Source organism: Panthera uncia, chromosome B1 (genome assembly GCF_023721935.1).
Source record: "Panthera uncia isolate 11264 chromosome B1, Puncia_PCG_1.0, whole genome shotgun sequence".
NCBI lineage: Eukaryota > Metazoa > Chordata > Mammalia > Carnivora > Felidae > Panthera > Panthera uncia.
The window spans coordinates 39,578,322-39,604,240 of NC_064811.1; the positions used below are offsets into that span (position 1 = coordinate 39,578,322).

At 39.2% G+C, this 25,919-nt stretch overlaps 1 protein-coding gene across 1 annotated transcript in view; it reads right to left on the minus strand.

Moving 5' to 3' along the window:
- The window catches only part of TEC (tec protein tyrosine kinase), a 124,655-nt gene that overhangs the window by 8,945 nt on the left and 89,791 nt on the right, over positions 1–25,919 (minus strand). The window contains exons 4-14 of the mRNA XM_049632013.1: positions 24,721–24,802; positions 23,976–24,104; positions 21,560–21,600; positions 20,351–20,526; positions 16,388–16,453; positions 11,212–11,266; positions 8,212–8,291; positions 6,899–7,032; positions 3,868–3,942; positions 2,904–3,075; positions 2,579–2,795 (exon numbers count right to left, since the gene is read on the minus strand). Coding sequence (XP_049487970.1) covers positions 2,579–2,795; positions 2,904–3,075; positions 3,868–3,942; positions 6,899–7,032; positions 8,212–8,291; positions 11,212–11,266; positions 16,388–16,453; positions 20,351–20,526; positions 21,560–21,600; positions 23,976–24,104; positions 24,721–24,802 — 1,227 coding nt within the window. The remainder of the gene's footprint in view (positions 1–2,578; positions 2,796–2,903; positions 3,076–3,867; positions 3,943–6,898; positions 7,033–8,211; positions 8,292–11,211; positions 11,267–16,387; positions 16,454–20,350; positions 20,527–21,559; positions 21,601–23,975; positions 24,105–24,720; positions 24,803–25,919) is intronic.

Here is a 25,919-nt window from a genome sequence, read left to right on the forward strand (position 1 = left end):
TGGATTAAAGACTTAAATGTAAGTCCTGAATCCAGGTCTAGAAGAAAACGGGGGAAAGCCCCTTGACATGATCTTGGCAATGAATTTTTGGATATGGCACCAAAAGCACAAGCAACAAAAGCAGAAATAAATAACTAGGCTACATCAAACTAAAAACCTTTGCATAGCAAGGGAAATAGTCAACAAAATAAAAAGGAAAACTACAGACTGGGAGAAAGTATTTGCAAAACCAGATAACCAATAGATGTTTATATAAAATATATAAAGAAATCATACAACTCAGTACCAAATAAAAGGAAATAATCCAATTTTTTAAAGGGGCAAAGAACCTGAATACACATTAAAAAAAAAAAAAACCCATACAAATGGCCAACAGGTATATGAAAGGGGGCTCAACATCATCAATCATCAGGGAAATGCAAATCAAAAGCATAGTAAGATATCATTCCACATCTATCAGGATGGCTAGTATCAAAAACACGAGAGATAACAAAAGTTGGCAAGGAGGAAACAGAGGAGAAAGTGGAACCCTTGTATATGATTCGTGGGAATGTAAATTGGTACGGCCATTATGGAAAACAGTATTGGAGTCTACTCAAAAAATTATAAGTAGAACTATCATATGATCCAGGAATTCCATTTCTAAATATATACAAAAGGAAATGGAATCAGTACTTCAAAGAGATGTCTGTACCCCCATATGCACAGGAGCATTACAATAGCTAAGATATGAAACAATCTAACTGTTCATCAATGGATGAGTGAATAAAGTTGATGTGGGGTGTATGCACACACATACACACACACACACACACACACACACACACACACACACAGGAATATGCCATAAAAAAAGATCTTGTTATTGTGGCAACAGAGATGAACATAGAGGGCATTATCTGAAGTGAAATGAGCCAGACAGAAAGACAAATACTGTATGACATTATTTATATAAGGAATCTTAAGAAAAAATGTGAAACTCATTATGTTCTGAGGATCTCATGTATAGCACGATAACTATAATTAATAACACTGTATTATTTAATTGCAATTTACCAAAAGAATAAATATTAAGCATTCTTAACCACATGTGAGATATGGATATAATTAACTTGACTGTGATAATCATTTCACAAGGTGTACACATATCAAGTCATTATGCTCTATACTTTAAATTTATACAATTTTGTCAATTATACTTCAGTAAAGCTGGGGGTGGGGGTGGAAGCAGTCTTGTGAGCAAACCAGCATGCTAACCCACCCACAATTTACAGATGTAGAAACAGAATCTAAGTCTTCCATATACAAATCTTCAGCTCTTTATTATAACGTAAGACTACAGATGGCATTGCACAGTGGCCACAGTGTGGACTCTAGAGCCAAACTCCCCGGGTTCAAATCCCAACTCCACAGTTTCCTTGATCATTGGTAAGTTATTTTATCCTATTTGCGCCTCAGTTTCCTCACCTGTAAAGTGAGAATAATAATAGTACCTACTTCTTAGAGTTGTTATAATGATTAAATGAGTCAACATGTGTTAAATACCTATTAAAGCAATGCCTGTTTAAGGTGATTGTTAAATTTTTGTAAACGCTTTACTGTTACTCTGGAAGAAATGCATCCATGCTTTATGACAAAAAAGTTAAAACTAAAATGTGAAGGGGCCCTTTACTGGCTCAATTGGTTAAGTTTCCAACTCCTGATCTCAGTTCAAGTCTTGATCTCAGGGTATTGAGTTCAAACTCCACATTGGGCTCTGTGCTGGGCATGAAGCCAGCACTACTTAAAAACAACAACTAAAATATGGAAAAAAGTCCCAGGTGGAAAAATCACATTCTTTTTGGTGAGAGAATCACCTTTAAGGTTTAACAGGAACTGATAGGTCCATCAACAAGCTGAAAATAGATACATTTGAGAAGAATAGGCAGACAAGAAAAAACGAAAGAAGAAATGGAGGAGGTAAGGAGAGAGAGAGAGGAGAAATTAAGAAGTATCTCCATCACAATAATTTAGAACCACTAATAGATTCCCTTTTCTAGTATTTTGAGGAGTTAACATGGGCCTCCATCTTTTCCCAGTGATTTGAGAAATAAGGAAAATAAGCCAAGGATTTCTGTTGTAGCTTCTGTTCTGGCTTACAGTGTATGCGGTGGGAAAGAGCTGGGGATTTAGTGACAGTCAGCCCTTAACTTCCCCACGTTATCACCTTATGCAAGTCATTTCCTGTCTCTCAAGCTAATTTTCTTACATATCAATGACGATCAGAAAGACTAGCTGTCACCTGAGATTCTTACAGGGCTCAAGTACTTAATACATGGTAAGTTGCTTAGAAATAATTACCTATGTAATTACATATTATTTATACAATTGTCTACGTAATTATGTATTAGATGTATTAGATTTAGTAAAGATCTTTCTGTTAAAATTATGAGGCAAGTCAAACTGACCAAGTTTAAAGATAATGATGGGACACTGTTGAGAACAGAAAGTGGGTATTAATACATCATTGCTCATGTGCTGCCCCAGTGTCACAAAGGAACTGGGCCAAAGAATGGGAACACAGGTGGTTTCTGATTACCAGATCTCTGTGGATGAAGCTGTTTCTCTCCAGGTACTCCATCCCTTCACACACATCTTGACACATGCTCAGCAGCATATCTCTACTAAAATGACCTTGTCTCTGCCGGAGGAAATTCAGAAGACAGCCCCTTTCCATGAACTCCGTAACAATGTAAATTGGTTTCTGCTGGGTGCATACGCCATAAAGCTGTACCAGCTTCGGGTGTGTAAGCTTCCTGGGAGGGAAGTCATGCGTACATATGGTTACTATAGGAAAAGAAACCAGCAGGGCTACTAGCTGGAGCCAGGCTGAAAGAGCAACGGGAAAGAACAGAGTAACTTACATCATCACTTTAGCTTCTTCTATAAAGTCTTCCTCACACATGGCACCTTCCCTAATAGCTTTGATTGCAACTTTGTATTGAGCTCTCCACTTGCCAAGCCTCACGACTCCAAACAGTCCGCTCCCCAGTTCCCTCATAAAGGTCAGCTCTGAAGGGTTGATCTCCCATTTTTCTGTGAGACAGAGGGAGAAAGTGATAACATTTAATAAGGAGAACACAGCATGAATCCGCGGGAAACAAAGAAGCTACAACCAAGGTCAATGTCAAAGTTACAGGCTCGTACAACTGCCAGTAAAACATACAGCAGACTTGCAATGTGCATCTAAACTACAAAAGGTGGCTTTCCACCCTCTGGGGGATGATGGACTGCCTTCCAAGCCGTCACAATACAAGCAACGTGAACTGCAGAAAGCAAGAAGATGATGAACAATATGCTAATAATAATAGAGCTTAAAGGTGCTTAGGAAAACAAAACAAAACAAAACAAAACAAAACAAAAAAAAACAAAATCAAATGCTTCCTCCTTTAGCATTCTTCCCCTTCAGTTTCGTTTTTTGGTTTTTTCCCCCCCATTACATCAGGTTGGAAAGAATTTAATCTTCTGTTTAAAAGGCTTTTGTTGGAAGCAACAAAGACCTCAAGTGGATGCCTTCTTTATTACCCCCATCCTTAACTTCCTGTGAGTAACCAACAAGGCTAGTGAGAACCAGGAAAGGATTTGGTTTATTTTAGAAATAACATGGCAGTGCTTATTTTTCACCAACAGGAAGTTTTCTGAATTATGAATAATGATGAAAACAGAAAATCGAGGGTTACCATAGCTATGAGTACAATCATCTAAAAACCCATACTATAAAACTATAAAAACAGTTCTACTATGTGGAATCCTAAACATCTAAACTGGTCTTGCGGTGATGGATTTTTTTCAAGGAAAGTTAGCCAGTGCAACTATGAAATGAGTTACCATAGCTGAATCCTGCAGTGGTTGGTGCGTTCTTCTCCCTCACGCTAACTGGGTACCGCAGCCTTGTGACGAGTCCTGGAGGTCAGAGAGAGCAGTGCAGTTGAATTCATTCTTAATCACTCCGCATGGTAAAGCACAAACCTTAGAAACTCCTGTACAAAGTCTATTCATTTTCCACTAAGTGCTCATCCTCTGTGGGTACATACAGCACTCTGCTATATGCTAGAGAAAAATAAAACCAGAGGAAGGCAGGCAGGAAGAAGATAATCCTATACTTTGAGTTGACCATTCCATATTTTTACAGAACATAAAAAACTTTTAAAGATAGAAATGCTTTTATTCATTCAACAAACACTGCCTTTTAAATATTACCGTGTTCTGGGGCACCTGGGTGGCTCAGTTGGTTAAGTGTCCAACTCTTGATTTGGGCTCAGGGCATGATCTCGCGGTTCATGAGTTCGAGTACCGGGTCGGGCTCTGTGCTGACAGTATGGAGCCTGCTTGGGATTCTATCTCTCTTCCTCTCTCTCTGCCCCTCCCTGCCTTACTTTCTCTCAGAATTAAATAAATAAATAAATAAATAAATAAATAAATAAATAAATAAATATTACAGGGTTTATCAAGTTCTCTGCTAGCATATTCGCTTCTCAAACATTTCTGAAAATGTTAAAAGGTTTCTAACAGTTACTATCGATTATTATTTCATGTTGTTTTCCAATGAGATCTGAACTATGAAAGGGATTTAAGGTAGTCTATTAAAAATTAAAGTGATTCACCTTGCTAACTCAATACAAGTAATCTTAGCATAAATAGAGGCTCTAAAATATCAACAACTGGAATAGAAACTACCGGAAGTCAGTGAGGTGGGGTAAACCCTTTAACGTAAGTTGCTTCCAGCACTAAATAAGAAGAAATGGCACAGGTACATTTTCCTCTGTATTTCTTCAGTTACAGCATATCTCATAGTAACTTTAAAGTGTTACATACTTCTCTGTCTCCCCCACCAGACAGTAAGTTCGGAGAGACACAGGGTCAATGACTATCTCTAGTCCACCACAGACTCCCTAGAACCAGGCACAATGCCTGGCACGTAACAGACACTTAATACATGTTTGCTAAATGACTGAATTGAGGTAACGGTTGTTATACAAGGAGATGAAAGAAATAGGGAATGTGATCCCTGAAAAAGAAAGTAACAGAATAAGAGATAAGAAAAAGTTCTTGGGGGATAAATCGATAATGAAAATAGCTCCTCACGTGTTTGACACAGACTTAACATATAACCCAGCAAATTCACTCCTAGGTAAGTAACCAAGAGAAATGAAACCTATTTCCGTGCAAAAACTTGTATACAAATGTTCATAGCAGCATTATTCGTAAAAGCCAAAATGTGGAAACAAGCCAGATGTCCACCCCTGATGAATGACAACAAAATGGATAAACCAAATTAACACAGTGGATTATTATTTGTCAATAAAAAGGAATGGGACACTTATACAGGCTACAACATGGACAAATGTCAAACACATTATGCTAAGTCAAAGAAGCCAGTCATAACAGACCACCTATTGTATGATTCCATTTATATGAAATATCCAGAATAGGCAAATCTGTGGAGACAGAAAGTAGATTAGTGGTTGCCAAGGGCTGGACTGGTAAAAGGGGGGCAGGGGAATTGGGGGGAGAGACAGGTGATGGGCACAATATCTCTTCTGAGGATGATGAAATGTTGTTAGATTACGGTGCTAGTTGGCACCGCTCTAAACACACTAATGACCACTCAACTGTATACTTAAATGGGCGAATTTTATGATATTTAAATTATCTCTCAATAACTGTTCCTATCATTATCTGAGAAAACGGGCATCAATGTAGTTTCTGGTTCTGGTGTTTGGTTTGTTCCCACTCTGGTGGTAAGTATAGCAGAGATTCAGCAAGATGGAAAACTCATTCAGGACACAACTACTCTAGTCTTTAGAAGCCCCTAGCATAGCCCTAAACCCTGGGCTTGTTTGACGGCTTCTGTGACAGCCCTGACGTAGACATATCTTAGGTTTTAGTTTAATACTGTTAAAAAAAAGAAACTATCCAATGACACTTCTAAAGGTGGTAAGGTAGACTTTATTCAGGACCATTGTGATTGGTATAGGAACCACTGCAATATGATTTTAGAGTTCGACAGAGACTGGGTTCAACTCCAAATATAGCATGGACAAGCGGGAATTTACAGCCAAGGAGCAGGGGGGCAGTCAGTGGATGGAAAATTACTAAGAGGAACTCTAGGCAGTGAGGGGGTTGGGATACGCCAATCTAACAGGATCTTGCTGAATATAAGCCAGGGTGACAGAACATCACCCAGTGGGAAATAAGGAACCTGATCAGATACTGAGTGCGAGTGGATATCAAGGGTGGGAGTTCCGTGAAACTGACTTAGCAGGGTTCTTGCTAAAACTGGATCTTACAAGAAAGTGCATAAATAAATGGGTCTAAAAGATGGTTTAGGAGCCTGACTAATGCTTAGTCAAGCAAGGAGTCTTTGTTAATACCAAGGGTATAAGCGACAGAAATGTGAACATTCATCATATACAATAAGAGTAACTCATGAGCTGAGGTCAAATCAGCTGTTTTTTAAAAAAATTTAAGGTTTATTTATTCTAACAGAGAGAGAGTGGGAGAGCAGGGAAGGGACAGAGAGAGGAGAGAGAGAATCCCAAGCAGGCTCCAGGCTTTCAGTGCAGAGCCCAACATGGGGCTCGATCCCATGAACTGTGAGATTATGACCTAAGCGGAACCAAGAGTCAGATACTTAACCGACTGAGCCACCCAGACGCCCCAAGACAGCCTTTTACGAGACTTAATATTATTTCCCATTTTTCTTTGTATATATCACATCCTTAATATGCAATAATTTTAAATCAATCACACTCTACAATTAACTACAAACTGAAACTGTTCAAGGAAGAATTCATTACAATGTCTGACCATCGTAATCCCTACCCTATATTTGAAAATGTTTTAACAGATCATTTACCTGCTGCATTGTGCTTATGATATTCAATAATCTCAGGAATTGAACCAAATGCATGTTTTTCTGCGAGATAATACTTCTTTGGGGATGTTGTTGTTTCCTTTATATGATAATGCCTGAAACCCGACGAGCCTTCTCTGAAACAAAAATCAAATTGTGTTAGCACCAAATTGAAATAACGTAACATCACTCTTAAGATGTTTTCTACCAAGAAACCACAGGTCCCTACATATGGCCCCTTCTAGTCTCTGCCAACTTTTATTTTTTCCCCACGTTCTTCTTAGCTTCACCTGTCACATTAACAGGTGGAAGTTTTTAAAGTGGTCACTGGTAATGTACTTGGCCCTTGCATGAGATTGTGAAAGAGAAAATTTACCAACTCCATTTACCAACACGTAAAAGTCTTAGAATACCTCTTAGCTGGCTACTGTTTTTTGTCCCTGCTATTAATGTAAATGTGCAAATGTCTACAAGACTTATACTTCTGAAAGTGAACCAACCCACTTCTAAAAATGTATAAATTCTATTTTAGATATCTTTCTAGAACACAGATCTTCTCGAGTCATGTCTTGCTAAAAATTCTTTCAAGAGAATTCCCTCTGCTCTTAAAATAAAGCTCCTTGACAGTGATGTGACCTGACCTCTACTTTTATCTCTTAGGGTTCTCTTTCCTCCCTTCACCGCCCCCTTCGATTCTGGCTAAAATACTCTTTTGTCAGTTCCTGGAACTCATCATATCCTCCCTCAATTCTGGGTCCAGTTTCCTAAGTCAGAAACACTCTTTCCCTTCCCCCCAACTTCTGCCTGCATTACCCACCAGGTCTGTCTAGATGTCCCTAGAAAACACTGGTGACTAACTTGGATGTGTCTGGGCCATGTACTACCCCCCCACACATACACACATTGCTCTCCGAGCATAATACTTACTCACATGCTACCACAACTGCCTGGTTGCTTGTCTGAATCCCCCACTAAGCTATAGGAAGGCAGGGTCTGTGTCTACTTTGTTCACTGTGTCATCCTTAGTGCTTAGTGCAGCGCCCGGTACTTACTTCTTGAACGTTGCTAACGTTTCCATAGACATTCTCAATGGATAAATATGGAAAACCATAAGGAAAATTACCAAGTACAGGAAATATGGATATAAAGAAATATGAACACAAAACATAGGATAGATTTTAGAAATCAAGTGCAGATTTTCTTGTTTCATGCTGAAATGCAGCATATTGTTTGAACATTAGGAATCCATAAAAACTACACGGGAACTTCATATAAAAACTCTTAGAGAGAGAGAGCTTGATTGATTGATTACTTACCCTCCGAACTTTGTATAAAGGGAGACCGTGTACATGCCTGGCTGACTGGAATCTCTTACCATAAAACCACCTTCTTTATCCTAAAATCCAAGTTAAGAAAATGTTTCCAATCTAATAGCAAGTATCAATGCCATAGAGAAGATTCAAGAAACCAATCTTGTAATTTCATGTGTATTATCCTTTGCTTAGAAAATCTGCTTTGGAGAAGCACAACTTAAAAAAACAGGGTGTAACTACATGACTTTCCCCTTCACATTACTGGGCTATGAGATTAGTTGAAGAAAGTACACTCACAATTCCCCCAATCACAAATCACCACACACAACAGCATGAGATATTTCAACAAGATATCTCGAAGTGTCCTTTCAGAACCGATACACAAGGTTTTGCAATTCCTAGAAGTGCTGGACATGTGGGGAAACAGTTACTGAAAAACGTGTTTCTTAATAATTGGGTTTCGTAGCATACACTTCTCATATTTGCTAGAAGCTTTGAATCCTGACTCAATATCATCTTCTATCCACACAGCATTTTTCCTGTAAATATCTCAGTGCTCTTTATAAGAACATTCTTTAAGATCCCTAATTCCCCAGGAAATTGCTGTTAAATATCACTGTTCACAAAAGGAGAGCTGCAAGCACAAGTAAATCAGGAGAGAAAACCAAAAAGCAAAACAATACAGAATGACTAAAAAATAAGTTCTCAAGTTTTCAGCAAAACAGCAAGAAACAGAAGCTAGGAATGTCAAATACCTCTCCGCCGATAACCCCCCCAGTCTCTAGCTTTAAGATGAGAGTGTGTTTAATAGTCAAAAAACAAAATACATTTTATTCTTACTCATAAGAAAGACAATCAATGATCATAATAGTTCACTGACCAGTAAAAAGTATAATAACTACCATATAGTTATTGAGAAAACATACTCTGTTTTAATATGTTCTAATATATGGATGTGCTTAAATCTCAAAACAGTCCTTTGAGGTAGGTACTCCTGTTAACCCTGCTTTACTTCACAGGCGAGGAAATGGGGCACAGACAGGATGGATAAATTGCCCCAGATCACGCAGCTCGTGAGTAGCAGAGCCAAAATTTGGGCCGTAGGCTTTCTAGCTACCCACTCCCCTACAGCTGCCCCTCATTGTGGGGTCACCAGGGAGGCGTGTAAGAATCCTCTTGGAGGGGTAGGTGTAGTAATATATCGTTTGAATTAAGCAGAATCACTTGCTATTGCTCTTTAATATAAACTACAGAAACAAGTGTCAAAAAAAAAAAAAAAAAAAAAAAAAAAAAAAAAAAAACCCTAGTGGGGGGAAAAAAAAGGAGAAAAAGCGAGAAAGCATGGGTTTAAAAGAATTGAGAACTATTGCGGCTCCTGGGTGGCTCAGTTGGTTAAGTCTCTGACTCTTCATCTCCACTCAGGTCATGATCTCACGGTTAGTGAGTTTGACCCACGCAGCAGGCTCTGTGATATTAGCACAGAGCCTGCTTGGGATTCTCTCTCTCCTTTCTCTCTGCCCCTACCCCCGCATGCACACACGCTGTCTCTTTCTTTCAAAAATAAGTAACACTTTAAAAAAATGGAGAACCATTACAAAATAGAATAACTGGATCAAAAATGTGGAGAACTGTACAGATCGTCTTCTAATCCAACCTTCTTATCTTACAGATGTGCAAAACAGACTAGAGAAGTTACAGCTAGACTCGGGTCTCCTTACTTGGTCTACTGCAGTTCTCTCCATACTACATTTTACCCTTTTGTTTTATTGCTTTTTAAAGTGTAAGAATTTTAGCACACTTATTACTTACTATTATTTGGCTTATTTATTTCTAAAGGCAACTAAATACTTAATCAAACTTCATTTATGGGGTGCCTGGGTGGCTCAGTCAGTTAAGCATCCGACTTCAGCTCAGGTCATGATCTCGCGGTTCAGGGGTTCCAGCCCCGCATCAGGCTCTGTGCTGACAGCTCAGAGCCTGGAGCCTGATTCAGATTCTGTGTCTCCCTCTCTCTCTGCCCTCCCCCCACCTCTCTCTCTCTCAAAAATAAACATTAAAAAAAAAATAATAAAAATAAATAAATAAAAACTTCATTTATAATAGATATCATGTAATACTGATATAAATTATTTTAAAACAAATAACTTCAAGCAAAAAGGAAAAACACATTTAAGTACTAAAATCAAGGTAGCAAATAATAAATTAGTGAGAAAGGAAGTAAAGAAAATGTTACCCATGTACTAGTTGTTACCTATTGGTATGGATTTAATTGTCTCCCACTCAAAAAAGATACGTTGGAGTCCTAACCATATTTAGGGATTTACAGAGGGAAGTGAATTGAAATGAGATCAATAGACTGGGCCCTAATCCAATATGATGGAGTCCTTATATGAAAGGGAAATTTGGGGGGCACCTGGGTGGCTTAGTTGGTTACGTGTCTGACTTTGGCTCAGGTCATGATCTCATGGCTTATGAGTTCGGGCCCCACATCAGGCTCTGTGCTGACAGCTCAGAGCCTGGAGCCTGCTTCGAATTCTGTGTCTTCCTCTCTCTCTGCCTCTCTCCCACTCACTCTCTCTCTCTGTCAAAAATAAATAAATATTTAAAAAAAAAAAAAAAAAAGGAAATTTGGACACAGAGACGGATATGCGTGAAGGATGGAACAGAGGGAAAAAAGGTGGAAGGCCTGAAACAGATCCCTCCCTCACAGCCCTCAGAAGGAGCCAACCCTGCTGGCCTCTGGATTCCAGACTTCCATCTAACCTCTAGAACCATGCAACAATGCATTTCTGTTGTTTAAAGCACTCAGTCTCTGGTACCTTGTTTTGGTGGCCCCAAGAAACTAACAGTACACAAATACTCAATTTTAAATGATTAAAAAGGACCACTTACATCACAGTATTTTTTAGTCTTTAGAAACAGATACGTGAAATCACTTCTCAGAGATTTGTTACAATTAATTTGCACTGAAACCGAACTCACAAAACAAGTACAAAAACTTACTTCACTTCTAAGGAGTTGCTCTGCTTTGCTTCTATTCGTGTTTCTGCAATACCATCTGAACAGAAAAGAAAGTACATTTAAGGCCTCAGGTTTTTACAATTCTCTACGATTATTCTCTCTAGGCTTAACCAGGTAACACTGCTCATCAATAATAAATACAATAAGTGACAACAAGACATTACTCATAATCTCAATGATATAGACAATCACTAATAACATTTGGGTATATATACCTTCAGACTTTCCCTACTCATGTTATTATGACGATATGTACATATGCCAACACTCATATTTTGTTATTAAAGTGGGATCAAGCTATACTTGCTATATCATAACCAGAACTTTTTATATAATAGTGTATGGACAGACATCTTTGCAAAGCAGTATAGTTCTAGGCATCGTGGTATGGCTATGCCGTAATTTATTTAAACCATTCTTCGTTATTTAACATAAAAATCATTTCCAATTTTTCTGTAATAATAACAAGAATGAATTTTACTCCACAGATTCAAACATGCAGGAAACATCATCCTACTTTCACTACTGTATTTAATTCAAATTAAAACTTACCCCAAGCCCCTATCCCACCAATAGGCAGTAGATTTCATTGCAAGTCATAATGGAGGCTCTCCCACTGAATTTCACAAAGGCCCCAAGTGTCAAAAGAAAGACAGCAAAACAGAAGAATAGGCCTCCTGAGTTTTCTAGACTTACTAGTTGTAGCACAGCCCCACACCCTGGCGGTCACCTGAGTATCTGCCGTAGGAATACTGCTATTGACAAGCAGCGACGCCAGCCCTCCCACCAGGTTCTGTCACCACTCTGTGCAACGACCCCAAACCCCTGCAGATCAGTGCCCCTTCTTAACCCCTGGGAAATCTTTCCCAAGGAAAGATGGAAACTGCCATCTCCCACCTCATCCTCTGAGATACTCTCTCCTCTCCCTGCTTCCCCCCAGCCCAATCTCTCCATGAGAGAGGCCAAAGAACATGAACTCAGGCCATTTCCTTTGGCGTTTGTTTTTAAACTTTTGTTGTTTGTTTTGATCTGTTTGTTTTAGATGCCCTTCAGTGAGCAGAGAACCCTCCACCACAGTCTTATTTCCTGAGGCTTCTAATGTTATGAAACCAGACAGGCCCCTCTGGACATCTGGATTTTCTACCACTGGTTCAGCTTGATTATAAAAGAACCAGCACCTGCTTTTGACGCAGGAAGTACCGAGACAAGTGAACATAAAGGGAAAAATACAGAGACCAAAATATAATACAAGATCCTTTTTTTGGTCTGGATGCTTTTATGCACTCGTAGCAGCCTAACTACAATCTCTGTACAAGCTGATGGCTCTTATTTTATTTGGAGCCTGGGGTGATTAACCAGAATTATGGGCATTAAGATCTCATTGCCGTGGACCCCATTTTATGAACTGAGACCAAGTTTAACGAAATTGCAGTTGTAATCAATCAACTTCCGTAAAGCAATAGAGAGATACAATAAATGAGGAGAACATAATGGATTCTGTCCCTGAGCTTTTCCACTGATATAAGAAACATTCATCAGAATGCCAAAAAAGCCAAAAATTAATTAAGGAAAGGCAACTGGAGTTCTCATGGCATATATTATAAACGAGCAGAACCTGAAAGATTGGAAAAAAATTTTCTTTGTAAATAACAAAGATTCAAACCCACATCTTCACAGCAGGAGTAAGCAATGGAGAGTTAGTCTCACATTCAGATGCAAGAAAACAGTTAAGGCTAACTTGTGGCTCTCAGGAGGAAACAGAGAAAGAAAGAGTCCTTTCTTCATCTAGTACATTCAACTCCTGGGAAGGGAAAAAGGAAATAAGAAAGAAAAGGAATCCATGGTACAAAGGGCAGGCAGGCTTTTTGAAATCCTGCCCTAAGCAGTGCTTTTTCTGGCATTTGCGGATTCCCCAGAAAGGACATTTCTCCTCCCTAGGATGTAAACTCAGACCTTTAAGAATATGTTGAAGGAAGGAAAGGAGGAAGGAGTGAGGAACAAACTGATGAATCAATTAGTGGTATTTCCCAATGGCCCATTGTAGCTTCTCTCTCTCTTCTATGATGCTTATCACCAGGCGAGACAGGAAGGCCACGGATGGCTCTGCTGAACTCATCCTGGCAAGAGGAACTCTGCACATGGGTAAACATGAAGGAGCAAAAGGGCTGGTGCTGGCCCACGTACATCTGTCCTAGCCGGTCACACAAATGTCTCTGTGAAAGGGAGGCGCCTGGTTGGCTCCGCTGGTTAAGCATCCAACTCTCGATTTCAGCTCAGGTCAAGATCTCAACGGTTTGTGAGATGGAGCCCCGTGTCAGCATGGAGCCTGCTCGGGCTTCTCTCTCTCCGTCTCTCTCTGCTGCTCTCCCACTTGTGGTTTCTCTCTCTCTCCCTCTCTCTCTCAAAAAGTAAATAAACAAACTTAACAAAAAGAAAAAAGACAACCAGTGTAAATGATGGAAAACCAGAAACAAACCAACCAGCTATGATTCTTTGCTGGTTCTGTAATTTGACCCTTTTCCCCTGAGCCACCCACTCAAAGCCTTTTATCCTAGACTTTGCCCTATTCTAAGGGCCCTTTCATTTCTATCACCTTCTTCCTTTAACATCCTTCCACCAAGAACTTGTCATGACCATCACCATGAACCCACTTTCTTTCCTGCAGCAGCTCCTTTGACTCTCTCCTCTTCAAACTGTTACCTGGATGTGGAGGTCAGAACTAGGTTCTGGTGGCCCTGGGAGCCTCGGGCCTGGCAATCCTGAGTCCAGCCCCATGGACTGTCTGTTGCCTGGGACTCCTGGGCCCCAAAAAACAGCAGGAGAACTCTTGATTCAAGAGCTGGCAAAAGGCTTTTTTAAACCCTGGGAACATTTGAGATGTGTTACAGCATGGGCTGTAGCAGAGAACAACACAAATCTTGGCGTGGGAAAACAGAGGGAGAAGAGGGGGGATCTCTGATTGTCTACACTGAAAACAGGTTTTGTTCTTGTTGAGCGAGGCATGGCACATGCCATGTGGAATCCTTGACCCTGGGCAGAGGGCTGAGGGGATTCCCATACCAGAGACCGTACATGGCAAATTCATTTAGTCACACAGAGTAGGAGGAGAGTCCCTTAGAAGAGAGGGCATTTCCAAACTAAGATAAATCCAAAAAATTCATGGCAATGAATCACAACCTTCATAAAATCCTGATTTGTAATCCCAAGAATCAGGGGAGTTCTCACAATTAGACAAGGACTATCTGGCTTCCAAGCATAACCCTCTTCAAATCATCAGTTATGTCTCAGTCAGATCACTTTATTCATTTTTCTAAATATAATTTATTGTCAACTATATACAGTGTGCTCTTGGTTTTGGGGGTAGATTCCTGTGGTCCATCGTTACATATCACACCCAGTGCCCTCCTCAATGCCCATCACCCACTTTCCCCTCTCCCCTGCCCTCCCCATCAACCCTCAGTTTGTTCTCTGTATTTAAGAGTCTCTTTTGGTTTGCCTCCCTCCCTCTCTGCTTGTAACTATTTTTTCCCTTTCCCTTCCCCCTTGGTCTTCTGTTAAGTTTCTCGAGTTCCACATATGAGGGAAAACATATGATATCTGTCTTTCGCTGACTGTCAGATCACTTTACAGTAGGGTCCAAGGGCGCCTGGGTGGCTCAGTCGATTAAGCAGCCACCTATTGATTTCGGCTCAAGTCATGATCTCACGATTGGTGGGATGAGGTCCTGCATTGGGCTCTGCACTGTTAGCGCAGAGCCTGCTTGGGATTCTCTAGGATTCTCCCTCTCTCTCTGCCCCTCCCCGACTTGTGCACATGCTCTATCAAAATAAATAAATAAACTTTAAAAAAAAGAAAAAGAAAATAAGGTCCAAGTTTTCACTGTTTAGTACCTTCCCTAATTCTAAAGATTTTGGTATTTTTTCCTAGAATTTATTTAAGAACAGAAACACTATTTATTTTACATATTTTTTATACCTTATCTACTTCTAAAACAACTTTGGGGGATCACACCACCGAGGGCTATTAATCCTTTTCTAGATTTTAAGGTACATCCACCTTACGGGCACTGATACGGACAGAGGAGACAGCTTTTTGTTGGTGGTGGTGATGGTGGTGTTTTTAAATAAGTGAATGAAGCATCAGAATGACCCCCTCAGAATGACGACAGAAGAGTATCTGGTATATATGAGCTTCTCATTAAAACCTGGCCACGCACTGCTAGTGGGCTTATAAATAGTGTGCCCATTGCCTTCTCTGGAAAGCAATTTGACAGCATGCATTAGGAGTCCTAACAAGTTCATCACTACCCTTTAGACCAGTACGTAAATTTTTAGAGACCTCGCTGAAGACAATAAGCAAAAAGAGGTTATCCCAGTTAACGTTACAGAGCAAAGATGCTACACAGCACAGTGCCTTACAAATAAGGCAATGGTTATATAAAATATCACACATCTATGTGGCATGTGCCTCGTTGTATGCGCTAAGGCCTAGCACAGTGCCTCATACATGCTAGGATCTCAGTAAATATCTGATGAATTTGTGACTAAATGAAACATAATGCAGTTATGAAAATGTTTTTGAAGAATACCTAATGGCATGAGGAAAATTCAATTCATAATATACTGTGAAGTGGAACAAAAAGGATACAAAACATACACAGCATGATTCTGCTCCTTAAATAATAGTTAAAAAAAAAAAAAACTGAACGGAAATATGCTAATGTTAACACGGGCCAACTCTAGTTGATTTATGAGTAATTTTTATTAACATTTTTCGTATTTTAAACATATTGCTCTCATATTGCTATGATCATATTGCTATCATAGCAAGAGAAAAGAAACAAACATGTTTGTTTTTTTTTAAGGCCACTCTTGGAAACTGTATTCTGATTTCCTGAATGAATGAACAATGATCTGTATTTCAAAGTCAGCTAAGCTGTGATTTGTTTAAAATAAATTCAATTATATTTGCCCGTGTAACTGCATTCATACATAGTACCTTCAGGTAAAGCCTATTTAGAGAAACTAATTCTCACAACATCCACTCTGTACAACTGACTTCAGGAAAGATATCTATTCATCTCCAAAATGTCTTACATAACTAGGAAAATGAAAACATTTTCTGGTTCTCCACATTCACAAAAAAACCATTTACTTACTCATATTGGTCTAAGTTGTTCGATTTCTTTCCCGTTACATAATTACTTGGGATGTATCCTTCACTCCTGGAAGGAAGGAAAATACTTTTAAGTAAACTGAAATTATTTTACTGAGAAGTTATTAAAAGAAAGATTATTGCCTTTATGAAATCATGAAAGCATTATATTGCCTAAAGCTTCAAGAAAAACTAGCTAACCCCCAATAATTCAATATACCTATAGCATTTGATGCTTTACAAAGTACTTCCTGGTTTGGCCTTCCCTAAAATTGTGAGGTAGGCAGGCACTACTGTACCCACTTCCTGGTGAGGAAAATGAAGATTAGAAAGATTAAGGGATTTTCTTCAGGTCCCAAAGCTAGTCAGTAACAGGGTCAGAACTTAAAATCTGAACTTGTGACTAGGTTCAGAGCCCTTCCTAACATTTCACGATGCTTCCCTTGAATTCTTGGGATGTTTTAAAGAAATCTCTATTTCAGAAAAGTTAAAATGTTGGATAAAAACGCCCATCTTGTCAATAGTCCCAAACATCTGTGGAGAGCATTGTTTCACAGTAGTCCCTGACCTCTATATCAACATCACCTGGGCCACTTGTTACAAAGGCAAATTCTTGGGTCATACCCCAAGGGAACTGAATGAGAAGGCCTATGTGAGGCCAAGGAAATTTCAGTTTTACTCCTCATAACTCTTACACATTACAGCTGAAGAAGACCTCATACCTGAAATCTGTTAGAGAAAATCTCAAATGCTCACAAAGAGGTAACTATGTGAGATGATGGGTCTTCTAATTTGATTGTGGAAATCACTTCACAATGCATACATATATTACAACATTGTGTTGTACACCTTAAATATATGTAATTTTCACTTATCAATCATACTTCAATAAAACTGGGAAAATTTTTTTAATTTAAAAAATTTAATTAAAAAAATTTTTAGCCAAAAAAACCCACTCATAATAGGTACACTCTTGGTAGGAGCCCAGATTATCAGTGTAAGATAAAAGGCATACATGTATACAATTTTAAAAATTGAGTAAAACCCTAGTAATCTTAAATTTGAATTCAGGGACGCCTGGGTGGCTCGGTCAGTTAAGCGTCCGACTTCGGCTCAGGTCATGATCTCATGGTCCTTGAGTTCGAGCCCTGCGACGGACTCTGTGCTGACAGCTCAGAGCCCGGAGCCTGTTTCAGATTCTATGTCTCCCTCTCTCTCTGCCCCTCCCCTGTTCATGCTCTGTCTCTCAATAAATAAACGTTAAAAAAAAAATTTTTTTTTAATTTGAATTTGAACTATTAGTAAGAACTCATAATACACACACACACACACACACACACGTAGCTCTGTTGCACTGAAAAGGCCTAGAAACAATGACAATCAAGTAGTAATTAGAATCCTAGCACTCTGATTATTGTCCAAAGATTAACTCACTAAGAGGCAGCATTCCTCACAAAAATGGCAAATTGCAGGTTTGGCCAGGAAAAATACAAGATGAACTTGAGCTGTTTTATTTTACCCAGAAGGCAAGGAATCTAAGAAAGATTAAAGTGATCCCAACCAGGAGCACCTGGGTGACTCAGTCGGTGGAGCATCCAACTTCGGCTCAGGTCATGATCTCACAGTTCAGTAGTTTGAGCCCCATGTCGGGCTCTGTGCTGACAGCTCAGAGCCTGGAGCCTGCTTAGGATTCTGTGTCTCCCTCTCTCTCTGCCCCTCCCCTGCTCTCTCTCTTTCTCAAATATAAAATAAAACATTAAAAAAATTGTTTTAAGTGATCCCAACCCAAAACAGCTACCACTCACCTATGATGGGACAATTCAAGCAAAAAGAATAATGACTGCAATGGTTGCAATATGCATCCATAATAATACTTAAAAAAAATAATTGGGTACCATTGTTATCACTAGAGGAAGCTCAGTTATCAACGCACTAAAATTGGTAAAAGGAAAGAATCAAACATTTCTCTTGCCTTTGCTGCACAAACTAAATGAACTGGCTGATGAGGCAGTTCTTTAGAGAATTAATAAATGTAGACGGAATGAAGAGTCAGAAAATTATCATTTTACAATCCCTAATGAAATAATGGATCTAAGCAGTAATCACTAATGAATGCCAAAATCATTAGGTGCAATCGTGATGAGTTTTTTCATCACCTGAACCACTGAGTAATCTTCACATCATTAGAAGTGGGACAACCAGATATCAACTTCTAATGTGATCAAGCCTCTAGATTACAATTTGCAGGAAATACAGGACACAGAGACATATTAGATGACGCCATGTGAAAGCATTTAGTTTAATCTAGATTGTGGCTCATTTCATAGGGTAAATGACCTGGTTTCATCAATAAATCAAAAAAAAAAAAAAAAAAAAAAAAGGATGGGGGCTGTTGTAGAACAAAAGAGAGACCTATCAGCCCAAATGCAGTATGTGGACCTTGTTTTAGTCTTACTTAAACTGTATAAATACATATTAGAGCTACTCAGGGAAAAATGGAATTACATAATTGGTACTATCATTAGACCTTGATCAGAGAGGTCCCTGTCGTGGTCTCACACTTCTAAGAGCATGCTAAAGTCCATGCTCCCTCAGTCCTCCTCTAGACCATCATCTGGGTAACTAGGACCCCCAAACTCTCTGTCCATTGCTAAGGCCAACACAGACCTTTCACCTTGCAGACTCTGAAAAGTAAATTATGCTAGTTATGTGCAACTCCTTCAGCCCAGGTCCAAGGGTGGCCAAGTTGGGGAGTGGCTCTTGTAAACTATGTGGACAGAGCTTAGACGTATGGCTGGGAGATCCATATGGTACACGTGAGACAGAACCGAGGTAGAAGGGAAGAGGAAAGGAAGGTACCCCAGGGAGTCAGCCCTCCATGCACTGTCACCTTCTGGCATGGGACTCTTAATTCAAACCTTGCCTCCTTGTCATTTTGAAGGTACGTTTGTCAGGTTAGAGGATAAATGATATTTTATTGACCAGTCTGTCGGCTTGACTTATAACTTCAAAATACTTAGATACATGATATGTGGGCTTTCATTTGTACTCTTCTTTGTCCTGAAAATGCTAAGGGAAAGTCTACAGATGGTATTTTTTTAAATTATCATTAAGTATGATAACAACATGGTAGTTGTTCAAAAACATCTTTAGCAGTTAGACTTAGGGGTGAAATTGACAGAATGATTTGAATTTACTTTTAAATACTCTAGAAAAAACCAACCGGGAAGATTGGTAAATCAGTCCACAGGTGAAGTGAGGAATAGAGAACTGGAATTGAGAATGGGGCAAGGAGGTGAGAAAGTAGATTTGGAGGGAGGGTATGCTCTGTCCAGAGCAAAAAGTCCTCCTCTTTTTATCCACAAGGACTCAGAATATAAACAGGATTATATTTCAGAGGCAAGCAAAGGATAGAGTTTCCTTAATGAAGCCTAAAGGATGCTCATCCTCTACATTTATCCAGATCTATTCATTACTTACCAATAATAAAGTTGAAAGGACGGTTCCTTTAAATCCAAAATTATCTTGTATAAATAATGCTTGTTTTTAAATTTCTTGCATATATGTGTATACATGTATTTTATACATACACACATGCATGCACGCACAAGCACACACACACATTCTCCCTCTTAGAAAAATTTAAGATTACTTACCTCAGGGGAGAAAAGCCTAAAATATCATTCCCCCAAGATCAAAGTTATCTAATTAAACACATAATGAATGAGAAAGAGACCAATGTGATGCATTCTAATTTCTGAAAAGAAGTGGTTGATCCATTTACATTTATTGAGTCATTACTGAGACTACATTTTGTTACTGCAAAGTAACGATGTGTACTTCCATTACTTGCTGGCTGAACCAGTCTCATTACATGATTGTTACAGACAACTCTCTTCTTGCTCAGCACTTCACCCCCACCCCGACCCCCCGCTTTGTGTGTCATACACAGAGAGGAAGCACTTACCCGTATTTATCTCTTGCTCTCCACCAATGAACATCATTCTTTTCTAATATAATATACTCTTGGCCTCTCTCTAATCTGAGATCATGTGCTTCTGTCGCTTGGAAATCATACATGGCTACAACGATTTCTTCACTATTATCTTCTTCCTCAGGTGGAATTGGTGGGGGAGGCCTTCGCTAAGAAGAGGAGACAACATCTGAAAATTTAGTCATTCTGCTTGAAACTGGGTATGAAATCAAACACTAAGTGATCCACACAGCACCAGAGGATAAAGCAGAAACCTCAAGTCTACATAATACAACCCGGGGAACCTTCCCATGAATTTAATGATGTTGATGCTACTAGACCTCTCATGAGTTTCAGAATATAGGACACAAGCAAAACCCCTCTGTAAACATCAAACAGCCTCTGCTCGGTGTCAAGGCTGGCCTTCCAGGGAGAGCTAAGGATAATATGGGAGTAGAAACCAAAGGACTAATGGTGGACCCACCATTCAAATGGCCTGCAATGGGGAAAAGGCACACTAGGGAGCGAGTCTTTTACCAGGTATCCTCTCAGTCAGAGGAATTTGCACTTCTTCGTCCCTACTATGTGCAAGGCACGCACTTAGTACCTAACACACTTTTTCTCCTTTATTCTTAATACTGATCCCATGAAATAAGAGTATAAAATTCCCATTTTACAACTGAGGGAACTTGGTTTAAGGAATCCACCCAAAGTCACTCGTACCAGATTCACATTGGATCAGGTACCGTCTGGGTCCAAAGTACCCCGTATGGGGTTTTCCACCTCACCCACTCTTCAAAAGCATATTATTAAATCACCTCACCCACTCCTCAAAAGCATATCATTAAATCACCTCACCCACTCTTCAAAAGCATATCATTAAATCACTGAAGTCACTTCCTCGGCATAGTACTGTGGTCTTAAGACTGAAATAGTCCTTTAACGTCCCACAGCCCTTATACAAATCTTGAGGCCAAAATAAAAGCAAAATGCCACATGAGGAAGGGTCCCCGATGATAATATCTGATATAATTAAATTAATGTTATTTGACACCAAAAAAATTCAAAAATCCATAGTATATCTGTTTGCGATATGAGACGGGGGGGGGGGGGGGGGGGGGGGGCAGAGGGGCAGAATCACGTGAATGAATATAAACTTACTTAACAAACTGCAAATGCTTCCAAAAGGCAAAGTCCACCTACCTTCTTTGTTTCTGGTGCTGGAGGTAGTGCTTTTTTTATACCTGCAAATGACAACAACAAAAATAGGTCCAAATGCCATTTACCAACGATTGATAGTTTTAACAAAAAGTGAAGATGAACAGAGACCAGAAATCTACCTGGACTCTCTCACCCTGGTGCATGCGGCTTGTATCACTATTTCCAAAAAGACCTTAAAATGTTATCAGAGCTGGTTTGTTTTTTTGCCTTCCTGAACAGACTACATACATGCCGTAGGGATCGGGGCCATGACTTATTCTTTGTAAACAAGTAAGAATATGACAAGTTAAGAAGCTTCTGCTCAGCAAGGGAGACCATCAACAGAATGAAAGGCGGCCTACAGAAGGGGAGACAATGTTTGCAAACCACATATCAGATAAAGGGTTAATATCTAAAATATACAAGGAGCTCCTAGAACTCCATAGCGAAAAAATTCAATTAAAGACACTACAAAGGACCTGAATAAACATTTGTCTAAAGAAGACATACAGAAGGCATACAGGCCAACAGGTACATCTCACATCTGTTAGAATGACTATTATCAAAAACACAAGAGAGAACAAATGCTGGTGAGGGTGTAGAGAAAAGGAAACCCTCGTGCACTGTCGGTGGGATGCAAACTGGCACAGCCACTCTGGAAAACAGCATGGAGGTTCCTCAAGAAATTAAAAACAGAACTAGCATATGACCCAGCAATCCCACTTCTGGGTACATACACAAAGGGAAGGAAATCAGTACCTTGAAGAGATAGTTGCATTCCCATATTCATAGCAGTGTTATTCACAGTAGCCAAGGTATGAAAACAACCTAAATGTCCAGCAACAGATGAACGGATTTAAAAAAAAAATGTACTGTGTATGTATGTACGTACACAATGGAACCTTATTCAGCTTTTACAAAGAAGGGAATCTTGCCTTTTGCGACAACATAGATGAACCTGGAGGGCGTTATACTAAGTGAAGTAAGTCCAGACAGGAAAAAAAGACAAATATCATGTGGTATCACTTATATGCGGAATTTTTTTTTTTAAATGTTTTTAACGCTTATTTATTTTTGAGACAGAGAGAGACAGAGCATGAACGGGGGAGGGTCAGAGAGAGGGAGACACAGAATCCGAAGCAGCTCCAGGCTCTGAGTCATCAGCCCAGAGCCCGACGCGGGGCTCGAACTCACAGACCGCGAGATCATGACCTGAGTTGAAGTCGGACGCTTAACCGACTGAGCCACCCAGGCGCCCCGCGGAATTTTTTTTAAAAAAAGTCAAACTCATGGTAACAGAGAGTAGAAAAAGTGGTTGCCAGGGGATGAGGGTTGGGGGGAAGGAGATAGAGATATTGGTAGAGGGCACATATTTTCACTTAGAAGATAAATAAGGTCTGAGTGTCTAATATATAACATGGGGACTACACTTGATAACACCATAATGTAGAACTGAAATGTACTAAGAGAGTATGTGCAACTTAAATACTCTCACACATACACATAAAAAGGTATACATGTAAGGTAATAAATGTCTTAATTAACTCAATGGGAAGGATCTGTTCATAATGCAGAAGTACATCAAATCATCACACTGTATGCTTTAAATATCTTACAATTTTATTTGCCAATTATACCTCAATAAAGTTGAAGGAAAAAAACCTGGGGCACCTGGGTGGTTCAGTCAGTTAAGCTTCTGACCCTTGATTTCAGCTCAGACCACAGCCCCTGGACAAACTCCATGCTGGGTGTGGAGCCTGCTTAAGATTCTCTCTCTCCTTCTCCCTCTGCCCCTCCCCTGATCATGTTATCTTTCTCTCTCAAAAGAAAAGGAAAGGAAAGAAAAGGAAAGGAAAGGAAAGGAAAGGAAAAAGAAACAAGAGGGGCGCCTGGGTGGCTCAGTCGGTTGAGCGACCGACTTTGGCTCAAGTCATGATCTCATAGCTCATGAGTTTGAGCCCCACAACAGGCTCTGTGCTGACAGCTCGAAGCCTGGAGCCTGCTTCGGATTCTATGTCTCCCTCTCTCTCTGCCCCTAACCCACTCGCATTCTGTCCCTGTCTCTCTCAAAAATAAATAAACATTAAAAAAAGAAAAAAGAAAAGCTGCTGATGGTGCCACATTAGGCTTATGCTTTTTTTTTTTTTTTTAGGCTTATGCTTTTAATAGTCATTTTAAGTAGGCTTCCTTATTATGATAAAAGTTCTCAAAAATAGACCTTTTGATTCCATGACATGGCCTCCCTGCTAACTAAATATAATTATTCTTACAAAATACACTGTGCTAGAAAATGTAAAGGCCATTCAAGATGGCCTTTCCAAAATCAAAATCAAAAATCAAAATCAAGTCACTGTTTCACTATCCCAATAGCATGTACATCCTACATATAATATAATTATAAAATAAAATAAATACTTACTACTCTCAAAAAGATTGTATTTTTCACATCCGGGTGCTAGTTTTTCAGTTTGTCTACAACACTGGTAACTTCCATCTGCCCAAAATTTAGGATGATATTTAATCATAATATTATTGTTGCTCTTTATTTCTGTAATTCATAGACACATTAAATGATCAGTGAAATAAAACAGAGATGATAGAATGTTTTGTAAATAACACTGTTGATCATTCTTTATTTCTCAAATACTATGTTTATTATAAAAACACCTTCACAACATCATACAACCCAGCATTCAGAAAATCCATTTGGTTCTCTTTCACCTTTTTTTTTTGGTGAAGCACCCTTGTTAGCAGAAGTGACCTCTGCTATACCATGATGGATAAACACAAAAGTCAGCCCACAACCAAAAGAAGGGATGAGGACTGTCCAGTGTAAATCACCCATTTAAACACTGTATTCACAAGTCAATTCATCCATACCAAATGTTGACTAAATAGGCAATTTCTTAGCAAATCAAATCCTGTTATCCTAAAAGCCCAGATGCTTTATCATCTTTAAATGCATTAGGCATTAAATGAAAGTGTGGATGGAATCAGATTATAAAAAAGGAAGCTCTCTTCAACATGAATCACAGTAACAGAATGTCCTTGGAGAAACACTTACTGTAGATTAAAAGACTATAAATGCAAGATACATTAGCTGTATTTCTTTTTTAGTGATAACATCCTAAAATTATTTATAGCTAATATGACATGAGTTTTACCTTCTTTTAACTTCTTCACCCACCGGTCCCTGCTTTGTGCACTAGGTGCAAAAACGTAAAGTGTGTTAGCATCATGAACAACCTAAAATAAAACAAAATGTGGATGAGGTGAGAAATACTTAGGCACAGCACTTCTGCCTAGCACAGAGCCTTTGGTACCACAGGCGCCAATAAATGATTCTGAAATGATCAAATAAAAGTCAATCACTTCGGATCCAAAGAACCCACATTCCTTTCTTACAAAAGCATACCTATTTCTTCATGCCGACATCAAGTGGGACACATATTTTGCAAAGGACTATGTTTTCACGAAGAAAAAATATACAGAGGCCAAGATGCTTCACTAATCTTATTTCTTACAATCTAATTAACTGAAGATCCTGAAGTAAATTTGGTGTCTCGGGGATTATTCTAATCTAGTATTTTTCTGAATAATATTTTACATGAATGGACTACTCTCTCAGTTTCACTCCTATACCTTCTTTTTGCCACTATGAATAACAGCAGTAGCTAACTTTATTAAATACTACCCCAACTCTATACTATGTGCTTTACAGACATTATTAACTCAATTAATCCGACCATCAAGACATCAGTATTTACATTTTATAGAGGAGGAGACTAAAGGGCTGATCTCCAGACCCTCCACTCCTATGTAACTCCAGGAAGCAATATTCATATAGAACATGTTGCACATGGTGTCCCCCCAGTGTTGTGCTCCTTAACCTACCCATTGCCATTTGGCTAATCATCCAGAAAATCAGGATCTGACTTCAGAGTCCAAACCTTGAACCACAGTGCCTCTTTTACAGGTAACTCCTGGTGAGCAATTAAAAGTCTTATTCTTAATATTTTTAATATAGTAATAAAATTCAGCCTGGGAAACTAACCCAAGAATTTTCTCTTTGGTCTGTTGTCACTTTACCCTTGATCAGTCACAAGGGAAAAACATCTTGATGGGCTACAAATAAATACAAGGCTAGAAATCTCCCTTCCGACACAGAAAAACAAATGCCACATGATCTCACTCTATGCAAAATCTAAAATAGTCAAATTCATAGAAGCAGAGTAGAGGAGTAGTTGTCAGGGACAGGGAGGAGGGGGACATGGGGAGATGTTGGTCAAAGGGTACGAAGTTTCAGTTAAGCAAGATGAATGTTCTGGAAATCTAATGTACAGCATGGTAATTACAGTTAATA